We start from the raw sequence: 20485 nt of genomic DNA, 5'->3' as shown, positions 1-20485 counted from the left end.
AATGTTGAATACTTTAGTACTTCTACTTAAGTGTGGTGCTTAAAGAGCACTTCAACTTCTACTCAAGTCACTTTTTTGATAGAGCACTTGTACTTTTACTCAAGTCTCGGTCTCTAGTACTTTATACATCTCTGTTCAGGTGTTCCAATCACTTCCATGGCCACAGGTGTATAAAAATCAAGCATCTAGGCATGCAGACTGCTTCTGCAAACATTTGTGAAAGAACGGGTCGCTCTCAGGAGCTCAGTGAATTCAAGCGTGGTACCGTGATACAGTATATTCAAATAGAAAACAGTAAAGACTGTATAATTGTAAAATATTATTATAAATTCATAATGATATCTCGCAATATTACTGTTTTTACTGTATTATGATCAAATAAACACAGCCTTAGTGAGCAAAATAAACTTCTTTCTAAAACATCTTTTTTAAATCTTACCGATCTTCCCTTACTTTTGAACGGTAGTTTACACAGTTATATAGAGATATGAATGCATACTTCTTTTTACAGGAGATTGTTCTGAATTATCTTTGATATTACTTGCCTTTTCAAAATTTTCGATGAGAATTTCTACCACAATGTTTTGAAATTTGATGTTCATCATGGCGGCAACGGTTTCCTCTTGTGAGCGCATGAGCGTGGGGCCGAAGATCACTCCCAGATTAGACACCGTCATCATGTTACTCTCACTGTGAGTGGACACACTGCAGGGACACATGTCAGTCAAATCCTCTTAGCAATATCAAAATTCAATTAATAATTACCCCACAAAATCCACTTACACCAACAAAAACATATACACAGTAAAATCTCCAGAGTTAAATCAACTCTGCGCAGAGTACATTTGGTCCCTCTCTAAATAGTGTTAAAATAACACTAAAGCAGAGTTAAAGTTAATGAGATAATTAAGCAATTAATTAAGTGATGACTGAACATTAATGATGAACACCTGCTGTTAACAAGCAGAATAAATGAAGAAAAGAGAAACACAAGAACTACAGCTGACTTCAGCCGCAGCCTTAGAAATTCCATTAAATAAATGCCATCGTAACTCTTCAATGCTAAATAAAAATGAGCAACTATTACCGATCAGGCTTATACATGAAAATATAGCATACAATCCTCAACAGTGGTGACAATAATTATTCATACTGCAGTGCATGATGGGAGTTTTGTCCTATGGTGATACCCAGCATGCATTGCAGCGGGAAACTCATTTTTTAATCACCATTGTTGAGATTCATATGCCGATTCTTGATGTCTGTGTGTGTCTAGGTGATGCAATAGTTCAAAAAATTTTATGCACTACACGGTTTTAAAATTATTCAATATGTCTGTTTGCTGCAATGCTCTTCATGCTGTAGTTTCACAGGGCTGGTAATGTAAAACCAAAAAGTATACATGACAAAATATATGAGCAGTTGCTTTGGATGCAATCCAGGAATCTCACAATGACTATATCATCGTATAAAAGCAGCTAACATCTGCTCACTGTAAGGCACTGACCTCACGGCTTTACAACAAACAGCATACGCATTGTTGCAGAGAAAAATCTAACATAGAAATTCAAGGGTAAAGAGCCCAATTTAAGCAAACGCTGATCTTCTTTATGGTGCCGTCATTTTCCTTTCTTTTCTTTTCCAATAAACCTCTGTTAATTCTTAATTCTGTAGATTTTTGAAAATAAAGTCAATCTGGTTAGTAAAATGTGAAGCTGGTAATGCTTTTTCTGGAGTTGTTTAATCAGATCTACAGAGATTTAACAATTTGTATCTTCAGTTGATTTCATCTAAGGCTATGACTGAAGTCAGTTGTAGTTCTTGTTTCTCTTTTCTTCACTGATTCTGCTTGTTAACAGCAGGTGTTTATCATTATTGCTCAATCATCACTTAATTAATTGCTTAATTATCTCATTAACTTTAACTCTGCTTCAGTGTTATTTTAACACTATTTAGAGAGGGACCAAATGTACTCTAAGTAGAGTTGATTTAACTCTGGGGATTTTGCTGTGTACTTTCTGAACTAGACTGGGCTATGTTTGTTTGTGCTACCTAGTGGACATGCTGTCTACCACTAAATCTTAAATGGTGAAGGTCACTGACAAGAAAGTTTTGTTGGTTAAAGTAGTTAAAGGCGCATTAAGCGATTTCTGAGAAACACTGTTGACATTTGAAATTGCATATCTTGCGAAAAAGTTACTCATGTATCGAGCAGAAACAAAGCAACCTCTGTGTCCTTTTTAGGCCTTCCAGCATTGAAAAGCTTTTCCAATATTAATGTGGGTCCTATCTTTTGCCTAACAGTCTTAGGCCCCGTCCACACGGAGACGCGTTTCAGTGAAACCGCACAAATTTTTTATCGGATAGGCGTTTCGTCCACACGGATCCGGCGTTTTCGAAAGGTGAAACCGGTATTTTTTGAAACCGGGTCCCAGAGTGGAAAAATTTGAAAACGCCGGCTTGCCGTTGTCGTGTGGACGGGGCAATCCGTATATTTTCTGAAACGATGATGTCATCACCCCACGTGTCGACCCCTAGTCAGACACGCTAACACCACAAAACAGCACCAACAACAGCAATAGCAGACTCTACATGCTTGCATTCATGCTGCAGAAGCTACTGAACCAAAATAAAGTGTTATTTCTAAGCTTTGCTAAAGTTTGTATTCAGCGCGCAAGGTTTATGCGCATGCTCCAAGTCTTCTTCGCTGCTTTAAGTGCATTTCTGCGGCAGAATTACAGCGCCACGTAATGGTCTGGCATGTATACTACATCGTTTTGAGTCGTTTCAGTGGTTTCGTGTGGACGCAGATATTTTTTGAGACGAGGAAAAAAAAATATCGGTTTAGGGTAAGCTCCGGCTTCGTGTGGACGTAGCCTTATACTAACAGTCTTTCTACAAATGTTTCACTTGCTCACTCTCTCTCCTCCCACATCATGAAAGGATACGCCCCCCTATTGCTGATTGGCTACAAGAGTGTTGTGATGCTTGGTCTGATTGGTCCTATCCATTTTGATTTTTCTCAGCCAGGACAAACACAATTTTTTTTTCAGCACACATGCCGAAAAGTATGGAAGCTTGTTTCAGCCACGGAATAAAAAAAATTAAAAGATAATTGCGACGTTTTATCTCAGAATTCTGACTTTTTTCCTCATGTCAGTTATACTGTCAGAATTGTGAGATATAAACTTGCAATTGTGAGTTCTAAAGTCCAATTCTGAGAAAAAATAATTTCTCAGAACTGCAAGTTTATATCTCACAATTCTACGGAAGAGGATTAGGGCCAAGCAATAATAAAAAAATAAAACCATCTCGAGATTAAAGTCATTAAATTTCGAGAAAAAACTCGTTAAATTTCAAGAAAAAAGTTGAGATAAAATGTTGAGAATAAACTCATTAAATTACGAGAAAAAAGTCGTTAAGTTATGAGAACAAATTCGTAATTTAATGACTTTTTTCTAATAATTTAATGAGTTTATTCTCAACATTTTATCTCGACTTTTTTTTCATAATTTAACGAATTTGTTCTCGTAATTTAACGATTTTTTTTCTCGTAATTTAATGACTTTATTCTCAACGTTTTATCTCGACTTTTTTCTCAAAATTTAACATTTTTCTCATAATTTAACGAATTTGTTCTCGTAATTTAATGACTTTTTTCTCATAATTTAATGACTTTATTCTCAACATTTTATCTCGACTTTTTTCTCGAAATTTTTTTCATAATTTAACGAATTTGTTCTCGTTATTTAACGATTTTTTTTCTCGTAATTTAATGACTTTATTCTCAACATTTTATCTCGACTTTTTTCTCGGAATTTAACATTTTTCTCATAATTTAACGAATTTGTTCTCGTAATTTAATGACTTTTTTCTCATAATTTAATGACTTTATTATCAACATTTTATCTCAACTTTTTTCTCAAAATTTAACGATTTTTTTTCTCGTAATTTAATGACTTTATTCTCAACATTTTATCTCGACTTTTTTCTCGAAATTTAACATTTTTCTCATAATTTAACGAATTTGTTCTCGTAATTTAATGACTTTTTTCTCATAATTTAATGACTTTATTCTCAACATTTTATCTCAACTTTTTTCTCAAAATTTAACGTTTTTTTTTTCTCGTAATTTAATGACTTTATTCTCAACATTTTATCTCGACTTTTTTCTCGAAATTTAACATTTTTCTCATAATTTAACTAATTTGTTCTCGTAATTTAATGACTTTTTTCTCATAATTTAATGACTTTATTCTCAACATTTTATCTCGACTTTTTTCTCGAATTTTTTTTCATAATTTAACGAATTTGTTCTCGTAATTTAACGATTTTTTTTTCTCGTAATTTAATGACTTTATTCTCAACATTTTATCTCGACTTTTTTCTCGAAATTTAACATTTTTCTCATAATTTAACGAATTTGTTCTCGTAATTTAATGACTTTTTTCTCATAATTTAATGACTTTATTCTCAACATTTTATCTCGACTTTTTTCTCGAAATTTTTTTCATAATTTAACGAATTTGTTCTCGTAATTTAACGATTTTTTTTCTCGTAATTTAATGACTTTATTCTCAACATTTTATCTCGACTTTTTTCTCGAAATTTAACATTTTTCTCATAATTTAACGAATTTGTTCTCGTAATTTAATGACTTTTTTCTCATAATTTAATGACTTTATTCTCAACATTTTATCTCGACTTTTTTCTTGAAATTTTTTTCATAATTTAACGAATTTGTTCTCGTAATTTAACAAATTTTTTTTCTCGTAATTTAATGACTTTATTCTCAACATTTTATCTCGACTTTTTTCTCAAAATTTAACAAGTTTTTTCTCGTAATTTAATGACTTTATTCTCAACATTTTATCTCGACTTTTTTCTCGAAATTTAACGAGTTTTTCTCATAATTTAACGAATTTGTTCTTGTAATTTAACGACTTTTTTCTCATAATTTAATGACTTTATTCTCAACATTTTATCTCGACTTTTTTCTCAAAATTTAACAAGTTTTTTCTCGTAATTTAATGAGTTTATTCTCAACATTTTATCTCGACTTTTTTCTTGAAATTTAACGAGTTTTTTCTCGAAATTTAACAACTTTAATCTCGAGATTGTTTTATTTTTTTATTATTGCTTGGCCCTAATCCTCTTCCGTAAAATTCTGACTTCATGACTCTATTATTTTTAACACACAAATGCAACTTTATATAACGCAATTCTGAGAAAAAGTATGAGTTTATATCATGCAAAAGTCAGAATTTTGTGATAAAAAGTTGCACTTACCTTTTAAATTTTTTTATTCAGTGGTGGAAACAAGCTTCCATAGAAGACATTGAGCAAATATTCACAAAAAAAATGTTTGTTTGGGTGTTGATTTCAATTTTCAACAGTGTTTCTCAGAAATTGCTTACTTTAAGACACCAGCACCCATGAGGTGAATGTGGTTTCACCAAGTACAACATGTTCCTGGATCAACATCTTTGTTAATTCTGGAACAACATTCCAATCAACCAATCAGATTTGAGGGACAAGTTTACCATTTATGTCAAGTTTAGGCTTGCAACCAGGGTTAGGTGCTTCTACATCAGTGTTATTCACCTATCATTTCCCTCCGATTTTAAGGATAATTTATGGGTAGGAATAGGACTAAATGTTCAGACTGGAATGTTGATGTTGAATGTTGATAAAATATGTTGATCCAGGAACATGTCTTACTTGGCAAAATCACGGTGACCGCACCCATGAACAACATACTGTACGCTGCCGAACAACCATTTTATATAACATTTTGTTCTACATAAATCTACAAAAGTGTCACTAAGAAGAAAGTGAGACTAAGAAGAAAGTAAGTTTAGAGAGATAAAAGTTTTCATTTTTGAGGAAAGTTTTCATTTCAACAGTAAAAATGTAATCTAAATCTACACGTTCAGGACTGAGGCATACTTGAGTAGATGTTTGATTAATATCTCCAGCATTTCTTTGTTTTTGTCAGGTAGTTTATGCACCAGCGCGTGAACTGCGCACACTCTGTAGTTCTGATCATCAGACTCTGAAAGAAAACAGACCAAACACATCAACACACCATGAGCACAAACTCAACCTAAATCTAACAGGCTCCTAAAAGAGTGTGTTAAAAATCGAATCAAATATGTTTAACATGTAATTCAATAGCTTTATAACTTACTGACAGCCATGAGGAAGTCAGAGTGGAGCTTGTATGTCATGAGCGGCTCAGAGAGACACCTAGTGGACGGACACAAGAATGACATCTTGTTAACTCTTCTCTCAGAAAAGCTTTTGGTTATTTTCAGCTCTCTCGAACACGAACAGAGAAAGGTGCACATTATTTCAGGGCAATTCCCTGAATGTACGGTTTCCAGAATCTCCGTTATAAGTCATGAGGTCAGCCTGAACACACTAACCTGAGGTAATTCTTGAGGCCGCTGGTGATCGTCTTGTTGTCCCATGTGTCTGGGTCCAGATCCATATCTGATGCTGCTTTGGGTGCTGCAAGAGAAACCAAGGCACATGCACAACATTGTGAGCAAATGTTGGAGTGATATTAAACTTTAAATATTTATGACTCATGGAAATGGCTCATCTAAAATATAAGTAATTTGGGTGAATTTTTATATTTTACACCAAAACAAATAAAAGAAACGAATGTTGCAAGAAAATTTAGGTGATTTTTAGGACCATTGAGATTTTTGCATTGTGACATATTTTGTGAAAATTAAAGGTGCCCTAGAATTAAAAATTGAATTTATCTTGGCATAGTTAAATAACAAGAGTTCAGTACATGGAAATGACATACAGTGAGTCTCAAACTCCATTGTTTCCTCCTTCTTATATCAATCTCATTTGTTTAAAAGACTTCCGAAGAACAGGCGAATCTCAACATAACACCGACTGTTACGTAACAGTCGGGGTGTACGCCCCCAATATTTGCATATGACAGCCCATGATCGAGGCATTACACAAGGGCAGCCACGTCTGGATCTGTGCACAGCTGAATCATCAGACTAGGTAAGAAAGCAAGGACAACAGCGAAAAATGGCAGATGGAGCGATAATAACTGACATGATCCATGATAACATGATATTTTTAGTGATATTTGTAAATTGTTTTTCTAAATGTTTCGTTAGCATGTTGCTAATGTACTGTTAAATGTGGTTAAAGTTACCATCGTTTCTTACTGTATTCACGGAGACAAGACTGTCGTTATTTTCATTTTTTAAATACTTGCAGTCTGTATAATTCATAAACACAACTTCATTCTTTATAAATCTCTCCAACAGTGTGTATTGTTAGCTTTAGCCACAAAGCACCATCAAACTCATTCAGAATCAAATGTAAACATCCAAATAAATACCATACTTACGCGATTAGACATGCTGCATGATGAACACTTTGTAAAGATCCATTTTGAGGGTTATATTAGCTGTGTGAACTTTGTTTATGCTGTTTAAGGCAAGTGCGAGCTCCGCGGGCGGGGAGTGTGAGCATTTAAAGGGGCCGCAGTCTAAATCGGCTCATATTTAATGATGCCCCAAAATAGGCAGTTAAAAAAATTTATTAAAAAAAAAATCTATGGGGTATTTTGAGCTGAAACTTCACAGACACATTCAGGGGACACCTTAGACTTATATTACATCTTTTAAAAAGACGTTCTACGGCACCTTTAAGCACACTGTCTAGAGAGAAACATGCTCTCTGTAGAAAATAACTATATAATCATTTTAAAGGCAGTGCAACAAATACTATCATGTACAAAAACTGTACTATATGAATAATGTATCGTTATTTTTGGATATACAGTATATATATATGTTTTTTTCATTACAGGTTAAAATGTGCTTAACAGTCAAGTGTCACAATGCAAACATATTAATGATTCTAAAACAGGCCTCATTTTCCCTATTCAAAGCACAATCTCTTATTTCTTCCATTAAAAAATCATATAATAAGTTTATTATATTTAGTGCTGTCAAATCGATTAATCACGATCTAACATAAAAGTTTGTGTGTTTATACTAATTAAAATAATTTAAAAATTTAAACATTTCATTTAATAAAAACCACAATATCTTTATAATATTTTTTTCTTAACGTTTTTTTAAATGACAGGTTTTGTGAAGCTGTCACCAGAGAACATGTCATCAGAGAAGAGATGGCATTGTAAGGAGGAATGTCATTTTTTTTTATTAAAGATTCTGAGGGCACATGAATAATAAAATGTGCATGGAGAAATAATTTATAATAAACAATGCAATATCCCATAAATAAATTAAGAATTGTCAATTTTGGTTTCATGGTGACTTTTAAAGTTGGCCTGTGAAGGTTTTATACTTGATTTAGGGTTTACAGACATACTGATTCCAGGCATTTGTTGAGATCTTTCAGAACAAAATTAATAGTCACCAGATGTGAAGTTAAACTACAAAATAAATTAATTTGACAAGTTTTTGCAAGAGGGGACTACTTCAAATCAATGCATTTTTGCTACCCTGGTCTGAATCACACATTTCTGTGTCTAGTTTGTGAGTTGGCATTAGTTGTGTAGAGTGAAGTGACTTACAGAAGACTGTGATCATGAGCTTCTGCACTTTGGAGTTTATTCCACCGACTCTGTACAAACCCATAGTGTTGAGCCCTGCTGAGAGAAGAATATATACACACAGAACATACAGTAAATATATAAACACAACACACATGCACACTTGCCCTCTAAATTCCCAAAGAGGGAGACTAAATGACAGAAATTACTTAAAAGGGACATCGGATGCAAAATTCACTTTTGCATGGTGATTGGACATAAATGTGTGTTGGCAGTGTGTCTACACAACCACCCTAAAATGATAAAAATCCACCCAGTAGTTTTTTTTTTTTTTTAAATCCCCATAAATCATAAGCACTTTGTCAGATCAAGCCGTTCTCAGATTCTTGGCAAAGTGATGTAATTTTGAACAGGCCCCTCCCACGACTCTTGACGGACACTACCGTTTTAGTATAGACCCACCCTGAGCGAGCTGTAAACAGTCCGCCATTGTTTTGACGCTGCGCAGGTGTAGACAAGAATGTCTCCTAAGCGACTGAGGTGTTTTATTGTTGGCTGTAAGAATGAACATAGCAGTCAGTCATCATAGAGATATTTTATTAATTAACAAATAGATATGGTTGTAACGACGTGTCTTCAGATCCTCCTGCTGCCATACTTTCCCCAAGGGATACGCTCAATGGTTGTCAAGGCAGCGCTCCACCTGTCTTGTGTTGACACGCCCCACGGAAAAGAGGGGTGGGGTGAACAGTAGCTCATTATCATTTAAAGGGACATGCACCAAAACAGGTTGCTGTGAGCAGAGCTGTTTTTGACAAGGTAAAAAGAGTGTTGTTTTACACAATCATTGAGAATATTTACCAAAGTATGTTACAGACTTTTCAGGAATACATTAAAGAATCATGATAACTTGTGGAAAATGGGCATCCGATGTCCCCTTTAATCTAATGTCAGTTTAGGTACATTTCATTGTCAAAATCTTCCAAATCAGGCTAAGGTGTTTTTATACAGAATAATGGTATTCTCAAACTTAAACCATAAACGATCAAGGGAAGTTAATATTACCTGTCACAACACCAAGTGAAGTAAGACAAGATCAACACGTTTACACTTTTAAAAGCATCTTAAAGGGATAGTTCACCCAAAAATGAAAATTCTGTCATCATTTACTCCCCTTCAAATTGTTCCAAACCTGTATGAATTTCTTTGTTCTGCTGTACACAAAGGAAGATATTTGGAAGAATGTCTGTAACCAAGAAGATCCCACCCCCCTTTGACTTCCACAGTATTTTTTTTTTCCTACTATGTGTATGTGTGTATTAGTAATATAAGGAAAATACACACCCCATACATTTTAGGTTATTATTACAAATACTATTTTATATATATATATATATATATATATATATATATATATATATATATATATATATATATATATATATATATATATAAATATAATGTGTGTGTGTGTGTGTATTAGTAATGTAAGGAAACATTATATATGTTTTATATATTATAAACATTTAAATATATTTGACAAAGTAATTTATTCCTGTGATGAAAAGCTGAATTTTCAGCATCGTTACTCCAGTCTTCAGTGTCACATGATCCTTCAGAAATCATTCTAATATGCTGATTTGCTGCTCAATAAACATTTATGATTATTTTCAATGTTGAAAACAGTTGTGTACTTTTTTTTTTTTAGGATTCCTTGATGAATAGAAAGTTCAAAAGAACAGCATTTATCTGAAATACAAAGCTTCTGTAGCATTATACACTACCGTTCAAAAGTTTGGGGTCAGTAAGAATTTTTATTTTTATTTTTTTGAAAAGAAATGAAAGAAATGAATACTTTTATTCAGCAAGGATGCATTAAATCAATCAAAAGTGGCAGTAAAGACATTTATAATGTTACAAAAGATTAGATTTCAGATAAACACTGTTCTTTTGAACTTTCTATTCATCAAATAATCCTGAAAAAAAATATTGTACACAAATATTTTGTACAATTGTACACATTAAATGTTTCTTGAGCAGCAGATCAGCATATTAGAATGATTTCTGAAGGATCATGTGACACTGAAGACTGGAGTAATGATGCTGAAAATTCAGCTTTGCCTTCACAGGAATAAATTACTTTGTGAAATATATTCAAATAGAAAACAGTTATTTTAAATTGTAATAATATTTCACAATATTACTGTTTTTTACTGTATTTTTAATTAAATAAATGTAGCCTTGGTGAGCAGACGAAACTTCTTTTAAAAACATTAAAAATCTTAGTGGTTCCAAACTTTAAAGTAAGAGGAAATCAATACTCCAGTAAACACAAAACTCACCTCTCATCTCCACCAGCTGTATACACTTCCTCACAAAATTAAAGCCAGCCTCGTTTAAGTACGCTACAAAATACAGGTGAAAAGAAACAACATGTTCAATAGATGGATTTAGCTTAAGTCACACTCAGGGGGATACGGCTTACTCCGGTTGTTCTCAATGTAATGCTATCGACCTTGTAAAAGGAAATGAGAGAGCAGAGACACACAAAGGGTGTAGTGAAGGGAAACAGAACACATTATCTGAATAAGTGTTTGTTAAACACAGTTAATCTGATGAGAGCATGAGGTCAGACTCAAAGATTAAGCTCACTGAAAAAAGAAAACATTTTTTTCCATCAGCTCACAGCAAAAAAAAAAAAAAAAAAAAATGAAATGTGTAAAAACAAATAAAACCTTTACATGATAAATATCCATACACTGCTAAGAGACTTAACTACTTACTCTCCTCTTTCTTGCTCAGAATAGCAGGAAGATTGTAGATCTAAAAGAGTGAAAAATTCTATTTACTGTATTGATTTCATTGTGAATTCCTTGTTAAGCAATTCAATTGCAGATAATACATTTTTACATTTTGAAGAAAATACCTGAACTTGAGGATCTTCTGAAGCTTGAATCAATTATAACAACTAAGTCAAAATTGTATTAAATCAGGGGCGAAAGTTTCTCCAGCACTCACCGGCTCTTTGCCATCCATAGCTTCCAGCCAGAGTCTCCTGTTGGACTCCGACAGCGCTTGTAGCGTGATAATGCCATGCCTGAAGACAACACAGAACTTTAAAGTTTGACATGCTCCAGAAATATCCTGCCCACCCACTATAGTTCCTGTATAGAGCCTTTGCTCGTAAATGCTTAAAGAAACTGAAGCATGTAGCTAAATGAAAGGATTTAGACTCAAACTAAATGTCGCAACATCACTGACAATTGATTCAAAAATGAAAATTCTGTCATCATTTACCCACCCTGATGTCGTTTCAAACCTGTATGACTTTCTTTTCTGTGTGGAACATAAAATAAGACATTTTGAAGAATTCTGGTGGTAACCAAACAGTTTTGGTTACTATTGACTTCCATTTCTCAAAATATCTTCTTTTTTTCAGTAAATGATAACATAATTTTCCTTTTTGGGTAAACTATCCATTTAAATCAGATTGTTTGAATCAGATCTTGTATGATTTTTGTCCTTAAATGGAACACAAAAGGAAAAATTTAGCATAATGTTCAAACTGCTCTTTTCCATACAATGAACAAGAAAGAGATTTTATCATGAAAATCTGACTTTTTCCATGTTTAAGTGGTATAATTGGGTCCCTGGTGCATCTACCAACCCAGAAAACGTGAAAAAGGACAACCCAGTAACTTTGTTTTGGCAAGCCTTTCTCTGCAAGCATGTGAAAAAACGAGCCGCTCAGATTTCGCTCTCCTTGTGACGCAGGAAGGGGATCTTATTATATCACCGCCCCTTAATCTGCACGTTTCCACCCACGGCACCGCCCTTTTGTTTTTGCAAGCGAAAAAGGTGTACTAACTGTTCTGTCGTTGGCACAGACGAGTACAGAACACTATGCTGCGTCCACACCAGACGCGACTTGCGCGAATAAATCGCGCTATTCGTGCGTAGTTGGACACTTGAAAATTTTGAGTTTACTCGCTTCATTCGCGCGTGAAAATCCCTTCACAACAGACGCGAATTCGCGTCATGAGAGGGGCTCTCACACTCCTTTATGTGTCCCAGACTCTCCCACTGCTTTCTGCACCCTTCCTCTGAATAAACACAACTTGTCAGTGGGGAAATAATTGTAAATTACAGCGAATAAGCTCAATTGGTCGTCTTTAGTTGGCTTGTAGTCTTAATATATATATATATATATATATATATATATATATATATATATATATATATATAGCTCAAATTGAGTAGACCGTTTTTTACAACTTATCAGATTGTCCGACCTCCTCACTCACTTTCTTTCAAACACGATCCTTTTTATTTCTGTTTCTATAAATGTATGAAGATGTACAGCGACGATGATTTTGTCCTCCATTGCTGTTTCGAATTTCTGCCTCAGCTCGCTACATCACGTCACTACTAGAGCAAGCTCCTGATTGTTTAATGCGGTGCGGAAATTCGCCAAAGTTCAGATTTTTCAACTTGCGTGATTCGCGCAAATCACGCGTTAAGCGCGTCAAACGCCCGAATCGCTTAATTCGCACCGCTTAATTCGTGCAAATCGCGCCGCAGGATGTCAATTCCCATCTTTGCATTGACTTAACATGTAAATCACTCGTGCTTACCGCTTCATCCATTAGCTTGGATATAGCCTGCAAGTTGACCCTGGCAAGCTCGATTGCCAAAAAAGGTGCGTTTCTGTCCGAGCAATATTTTGGAAAACATATTAGACCATTCACAGCATTAGCAATCATAAACGTTGGCCTGGTGTGTATGGCTCTGTTTGGCAAACAGGTACACTATGTTTAGTGGATGTCCATACGGGTTGTGCACAAAAGATTAACATGACGGCACATGCTAGTCGATGAGTTGAATCAACTCCACAGCAACTACATAAATGTATCCACTAACCATTCAAAAACGTCCAGTTGCATTTTAAAAGTTGTAACTTCTTCCTGAATCTCTCTGTCAGTGTTGACTCCGGTTTGAACAATGTAAGGCTGAACAGCGTTACTGACAGTCATAATTTTGCCGGCATGAGATTCTCCAGCTTATTTGGTTGTTGAGCAACTGAAGCATGAGCTGTTAAAGCTCAAGGAAAGGAACACAAAAACGGCATGTTTTTGCTCACACCCAAAGAGGGGTAAATTTGACAAGCTATAATAAATGATCTGTGGGGTATTTTTAGCTGAAACTTCACAGACACATTCTGGGACACCAGAGACTTATATTACATTTTGTGAAAAGGGACATAATAGGTCCCTATAATGCTGTGTTCACACCAAACGCGAATAGAGCGTCTGGCGCGAATGATTTCAATGTTAAGTCAATGTAAAGACGCGTTTACGCGCGTCTGGAGGTCTCGCGGCGCGAATGAGGCGTTTAGCGTGGCGTGGAAGACGCGAATTCGCCTCATTCACGTGTCTAGTTTGCGCGAATGACGCGAATTGAGCATCTCGCGCGAATGGTGCTTTTTGTGCATTTACGCGTTTGACGCGAATTCGCATCTGACGCCCGAGTTGAAAAATTTGAACTTTGGCGTAAATTCGCGCCGCGTTAACCAATCAGGAGCCTGCTTGCTGCTGTGGCGGCAGGCCCGCCCGGAGTCACTCATTCAAAATGGAGGAACGACTGATATTATTAAATTCATACTTCTATAGAGACAGGAATAAAAAGGACCTCGCTTGGAAGAGTGTCGGTGAGGAGATTGGGCAATCTGGTAAGTTGTAAATACACATTTCACTTTTGAGTCACGTACAGGTTTATCGACCCGCGAATACAAAGCGGTAGCTCTCTCGATGAACGCACGATCAACATCAGCCATCTTGCAAACAGACAACCGCCTAGCACTTCCCCCTCCCACAAGAAACGGATTTCGCCTCGAACGCGTGTCAATTTCGCTTCAAACGCTTGTTTTTTACGCGTGTCTATTTCGCTCTAGACACGCGAATGCATTCAAAATGTTCAAGCGGCAAACTAGACGCGGTAGACGCGAATTTGACGCTCTATTCGTGTTTGGTGTGAACGCAGCATAATAGGTTAAAGATTTTCAGTGAATAACAGCTTAAATTTTACACTAAACTATCATATTACTTAAAGGGGCTCTATGTAAGATTTTTTCTTTAATAAAGCATAAAAATACCCTGATATGTTTGCAGATATTAAGGAAAAATGATAAGTTCACCTACTTGTTTCTCAGAAAAACAATGCTACAGTCAGATATTCTACTTTGAAAATGTGCGTTCCGTGTCGGAACGTCTGTCTTTGTTTTGGTCTGTGTGAAACTGAGTGATGCCAGTTTATCCTATACTATTCGACATCACAGGTTGCCAGTTGGCGGAAAACACCGCGTATTGCAACCATGGAAACCAACAAACAAACTGGGTCAGAGAATCACAGATTCTACTTGACCTAAAAAGCCTCTGCATCCATCTAAATATCTCTATGAACAACAGCATATTAAAACAGATAAATCAACTCATCAGCTTACAGTGTTCAAGTCTCCTCAGCTTTCATTGTGAATTGTGCTCCCTATTGTTGCTGGCAACTGGCGTCTTTGAACGAGGGGGCGGGCCAAACGATATTTTGAATTTGGACTGCAGTACCTATTTTGAACACTGGGTGTCATTCCTACATAGAGCCCCTTTAAAGGAATAGTTCACCCAAAAATGAAAATTGGCATATAAGTTACTTATCCCCAGGCCATCCAAGATGTAGGTGATTTTCTTAAGACCTCAATGTTTTGCCAAGAGCCACAGGTATTCATTTTGTTTTGTCTGCATATGTTTTTTTGAATCTCAAAGTAACAACACCCATTGACTTCCATTAATCACAGAGGACCATGGTTTCAGCAAAAATCTTCTTTACTGTTCTACTGAAGAAAAAAGTCACCTACATCTTGGATGGCCTGAGGATGAGTAAATTAAGAACAAATTTTCAATTTTTGGTGAACTATTCCTTTAAGAAAACTTGGAGCATATCATATAAATCATATTGGTGAATATTATCTAGGTTTTTTTTTCTCTCATTTAATCCTGATGACTATATGCTGTTGCTGTATGAAAAAGAGCAGCATGAACATTATTTAAAACATCTAATTTTGTGTTTCATGGAAAGTAAAGAAACAGTAAGTCACAGGGGTTTGAAATGACATAATGGTGAATGAAATGACATGATGCTTTTGTTGGTAATCTATTCCCTTAAATGTCTGAAATAACATCAAATAGCGTGATGTGTGATGGTCTTAAAGCATTTCACCTTCCCATGCTCAGCAACACTACACACTCTTGGGAAAAAATATGCATGAAAGTACCATTTCATTTACATAAACATCAATTTAACTGTATTCTATATCTGCACTCTGAGTTTCACACCAATTAGAATCACAGGAACCAATTAATTCACCCATAAATATCATCCATGAATCTTCTTCACACATGATTTGACAGCATTTGCGATTACGGCAACTGTAAGGTGAACGTTAGAGCGAGCTCATAGCTATTAATGGGTTCCTCGCTGCATATACAGCCATGCCTGTGCAACAGCTGTCACTAATATCTGTGCATGGATGAATGAGCTATACGCTCAGTTATGCTTTGACTATTACCATCCTGCTTGTTAGAGCAAGCACGCTGCAGTGCAGTTTTAAGGTGATGGTATGAGGAGGAGATTTGTGTATATCAGGAAGTGTATGCATATCAGATCATTTACAGTGACTTTGAATGTGGCTCATCCAATCGGAATCTGCCTATAATGAAGCATCTTTCACCAATTCTTCCAGAAACAAAACATTCTGAGACAGAATTTTAAAGGGTTAGTTCACCCAAAAAATGAAAATTGTGTCATTAATTACTCACCCTCATGTCGTTCCACACCCGTAAGACTAGGTATTTTTGATAAAATCCGATGGCTCAGTGAGGCCTCCATTGCCAGCAAGATAATTAACACATTCAATGCCCAGAAAGCTACTAAAGACACATTTAAGAATACTTTTTGTGCGCCAAAATACTTTTTGTGCGCCAAAAAAACAAATCAAAATAATGACTTTATTCAACAATATCTAGTGATGGGCAATTTCAAAACACTGCTTCATGAAGCTTTGAAGCTTTACAAATCGTTTATTTCAAATCAGTGGTTCGGAGCACGTATCAGACTGCCAAAGTCATGCCCCCCAGTGGTGAACCATTGAAATTTCGAAAAACTTATGAAGCCTCATTTACTGAAATCACGTGACTTTGGCAGTTGGATTCACGTGCCGAACCACTGATTCGAAACAAAAAATTGGTAAAGCTTCGAAGCTTCATGAAGCAGTGTTTTGAAATCGCACATCACTAGATATTGCTAAATAAAGTCGTTATTTTGTTTTTTTGCCGCACAAAAAGTATTCTCGTCGCTTCATAACATTGAGGTTGAACCACTGTAGTCACATGAACTGTTTTAAACACATCTTTAGTAGCTTTCTGGGCATCTGAAAATGTTAATTATCTTGCTGGCAATGGAGGCCTCACTGAGCCATCGAATTTTATCAAAAATAATAATTTGTGTTTCAAAGATGAACGAAGGTCTTACGGGTGTGGAATGACATGAGAGTGAGTAATTAATGACAATTTTCATTTTTGGGTGAACTAACCCTTTAAGTAAACTGCTGTACAGCTCTGTTCCAATACCTAGTGAGCTGCCTTGCTGTCTACATAGGCAGCAGACCGTTAAAGGGATACTTCACCTAAAAATGAAAATTGTTATCATTTAACATTCAACTCTGTATAAGTTTCTTTCTTCTGTTAAACACAGAAGAAGATATTTTAAAGAATGTTGTTAATTAAACAGTTGAGGGTAGCCATTGACTTCCATAGTTTTTCCCACCTGCTTTGGAATACTTTAGGTACCGTCAACTGTTTAATTACCAACATTCTCCAAAATATCTTCTTTTGTGTTCAACAGAAGAAAGAAACTCATACAGGGTTGGAACAACTTAAAGGTATAGTCCACTTTTAAATAAACTTTTCCTGATAATTTACTCACCCCCATGTCATCCAAGATGTCCATGTCTTTCTTTCTTCAGTCGAAAAGAAATTAAAGTTTTTGATGAAAACATTCCAGGATTATTCTCCTTATAGTGGACTTCAATAGGCACCAAACAGTTGAAGGTCAAAATTAGTTTCACTGCAGCTTCAAATTGTTCTACACGATCCCAGATGAGAAATAATGGTCTTATCTAGTGAAACCATTGCTCATTTTCTGAAAAAAATTGAAAATTATATAAGTTTTAGCCATAAATGCTCATCTTGAACTAGCTCTCTTTTTCTCCTCCATTAGAATTCCAGCAGTGCAGACATTGCTAAGTGTATTACTGCCCTCCACAGGTCAAAGTTTGAACTAATTGTTATATACTATTGAACTAGCATATTGCATATAAAAAATTGTTCAAAACTTTGACCTGTGGAGGGCAGTAATACACTTAGCAATGTCTACACTGCCAGAATTCTAATAGAGAAGAAGAAGAAGAGAGCTAGTTCAAGATGAGCTTGGTTAAAACTTATATAATTTTAAATTTTTTTCAGAAAATGAGCAATGGTTTCACTAGATAAGACCATTATTTCTCATCTGGGATCGTGTAGAACAATTTGAAGCTGCAGTGAAACTAATTTTGACCTTCAACTGTTTGGTGCCCATTGAAGTCCACTATAAGGAGAATAATCCTGGAATGTTTTCATCAAAAACCTTAATTTCTTTTTGACTGAAGAAAGAAAGACATGGACATCTTGGATGACATGGGGGTGAGTAAATTATCAGGAAAAGTTTATTTAAAAGTGGACTAATCCTTTAAGGGTGAGTAAGTGATGACAAAATTTTAATTTTTGTGTGAACTATCCCTTTAAAGTAACTTGTCATAAAACTTCATTAATGACTGATTTAAAATAATATACACAGGCAGCAAATCCACAAATGACACAAACTGCCTTCCTCACACAAATTTAATTTTATTCCAATAGTTTGAAGTTAGCTAACACATGATACTTCATATAAGTATAAAAGCATATCACAGACTTTTGTGTAAATATTATGTAAAACTATATTTCAGAGTTTTGACTGAAAAAAGTATATTTATTTTCAACATTTCTTATTTTGGATTCTTCACATTAGAAGGGTTTGTGAGGGAATGAAGGGAGTTCATGAGTTGATGAAAAGCTAATCAATTAATAAATCAAATCATAAGATGTAAAATTCAAATGATTAATTTTTAAATTAAAACACTTATAAGGAATAAATATTAAATACATTTCGCCTAGTTCAACCGTTTTTTAAAGCCTGGTGTACAGATAATGTTGATTTGATGTTGTGATGTTTGCTCCTTGACGTCAAGTGATAGTTTGTGATTTCCAGATCAAAAATGAGTTGGTAGAATCACTCAGCCAGTTAAATCAAATCAAACTGTTACCCCACCAATTATGGGTGCAGGAAATGTGTTGGATTTTCAACATGCAATCCTTTAAAACCTCTGGGGTGAGAAATGAGCTTTGATCAGCGTGGGATTGCGAATGCATGAGATCACAAGCAGCACACATGCGTTACAACATGCTTTTGCGCTGTAGGGCACAGGGCTGGTCACATACCGGGCTTTACAGAAAAATTGTAGTGGTCTGAAAAGAGATCCACGATAGATGGTATTTCTAGATTGAAATAAACACAGAGAAGGGACAAGGGAAATGGGCACATACAAGGTAAACTGTCAGAAAACAACAGTGCAACCTTACACTATAGGTGGCAAAGTACATGAACAGACAGGTAGTTACATTTGCAGCTACTTACCAACATACGGGTCTGGCTGAATGTTAGTAGAACATGCATGTTCTACTGTGTGTGCACAGTGTAATAAATGCTTACATACACATAAATACATACATATTTGCCACCTAATATCGTAAGACTGTGCCAAGAAGGCAGATGCAGGTAAAAAAGATTATACAGTTAGATTATTTAGAAGACAGATTACACAGTTAGTGTGAAAAAAGGCGCAAGTAGCAGCAGAAAACAGAAATGCAGGCCACTCTTAAAACAAGGAAGGAACTTTCATATTTGAGCACACAGAGAAACAGAAGCTATAGCAAATGTTAAAGAACAGGAATTCACCCAAAAATTTTAATTCGGTCATCATTTACTCTCCCTCAAGTAGTTCCAAATCAGTATGACTTTCTTACGAAAAAAGGTTGTATTTTGAAGAATGATCATGCTGTTTTTCACACAATCAATCAATCAATCAATCAATTAATCAATCAATCTCTTCTGAAGACTTGTTAGATTTGTCAGTGCTCACCAATAATACTTTTTTATTTTGGCAACATTGTTTTTTCTGGCCATATCACAAATATAATAAAAATACAATTTCCAATTCATTGAATGGTAAAAAGTGTAGGAAGAGGATTAGGGCCAAGCAATTATAAAAAAATAAAACCATCTCGAGATTAAAGTTGTTAAATTTCGAGAAAAAATTCGCTAAATTTCAAGAAAAAAGTCGAGATAAAATGTTGAGAATAAAGTCATTAAATTACGAGAAAAAAGTAGTTAAATTATGAGAACAAATTCATAATTTAACATTTTTCCTCTTAATTTAATGACTTTATTCTCAACATTTTATCTCAACTTTTTTTCTTGAAATTTAACGACTTTTTTCTCATAATTTAATAAGTTTATTCTCAACATTTTATCTCGACTTTTTTTCTCAAAATTTAACAAACTTTTTCTCATAATTTAACGAATCTGTTCTCGTAATTTAACGACTTTTTTCTCGTAATTTAATGACTTTATTCTCAACATTTTATCTCGACTTTTTTCTCGAAATTTAATGACTTTTTTTCTCGTAATTTAACGAGTTTATTCTCAACATTTTATCTCGACTTTTTTCTTGAAATTTAA

General features: G+C 35.0%; 1 protein-coding gene across 7 annotated transcripts in view; it reads right to left on the bottom strand.

Annotated features, from left to right (window-relative positions):
• LOC125254769 (rho GTPase-activating protein 42) overlaps positions 1-20485 on the bottom strand; it is a 186378-nt gene that overhangs the window by 25534 nt on the left and 140359 nt on the right. For 3 of the 7 annotated variants that reach the window (XM_048169571.1, XM_048169573.1, XM_048169578.1), the window contains 9 exons: positions 19186-19242; positions 11582-11660; positions 11347-11386; positions 10906-10968; positions 8585-8662; positions 6429-6513; positions 6191-6249; positions 5950-6055; positions 546-705 (listed from right to left, as the gene is read on the bottom strand). In XM_048169571.1, the coding sequence (XP_048025528.1) occupies positions 546-705; positions 5950-6055; positions 6191-6249; positions 6429-6513; positions 8585-8662; positions 10906-10968; positions 11347-11386; positions 11582-11660; positions 19186-19242 (727 nt within the window). The remainder of the gene's footprint in view (positions 1-545; positions 706-5949; positions 6056-6190; positions 6250-6428; positions 6514-8584; positions 8663-10905; positions 10969-11346; positions 11387-11581; positions 11661-19185; positions 19243-20485) is intronic. The other 4 variants (XM_048169572.1, XM_048169575.1, XM_048169576.1 and 1 more) reach the window with 3 other exon arrangements.

Source organism: Megalobrama amblycephala, linkage group LG19, assembly GCF_018812025.1.
Source record: "Megalobrama amblycephala isolate DHTTF-2021 linkage group LG19, ASM1881202v1, whole genome shotgun sequence".
Classification (NCBI taxonomy): domain Eukaryota; kingdom Metazoa; phylum Chordata; class Actinopteri; order Cypriniformes; family Xenocyprididae; genus Megalobrama; species Megalobrama amblycephala.
Note: the sequence above shows the minus strand (reverse complement) of the source record. Positions and strands in the feature narration are given on the sequence as shown.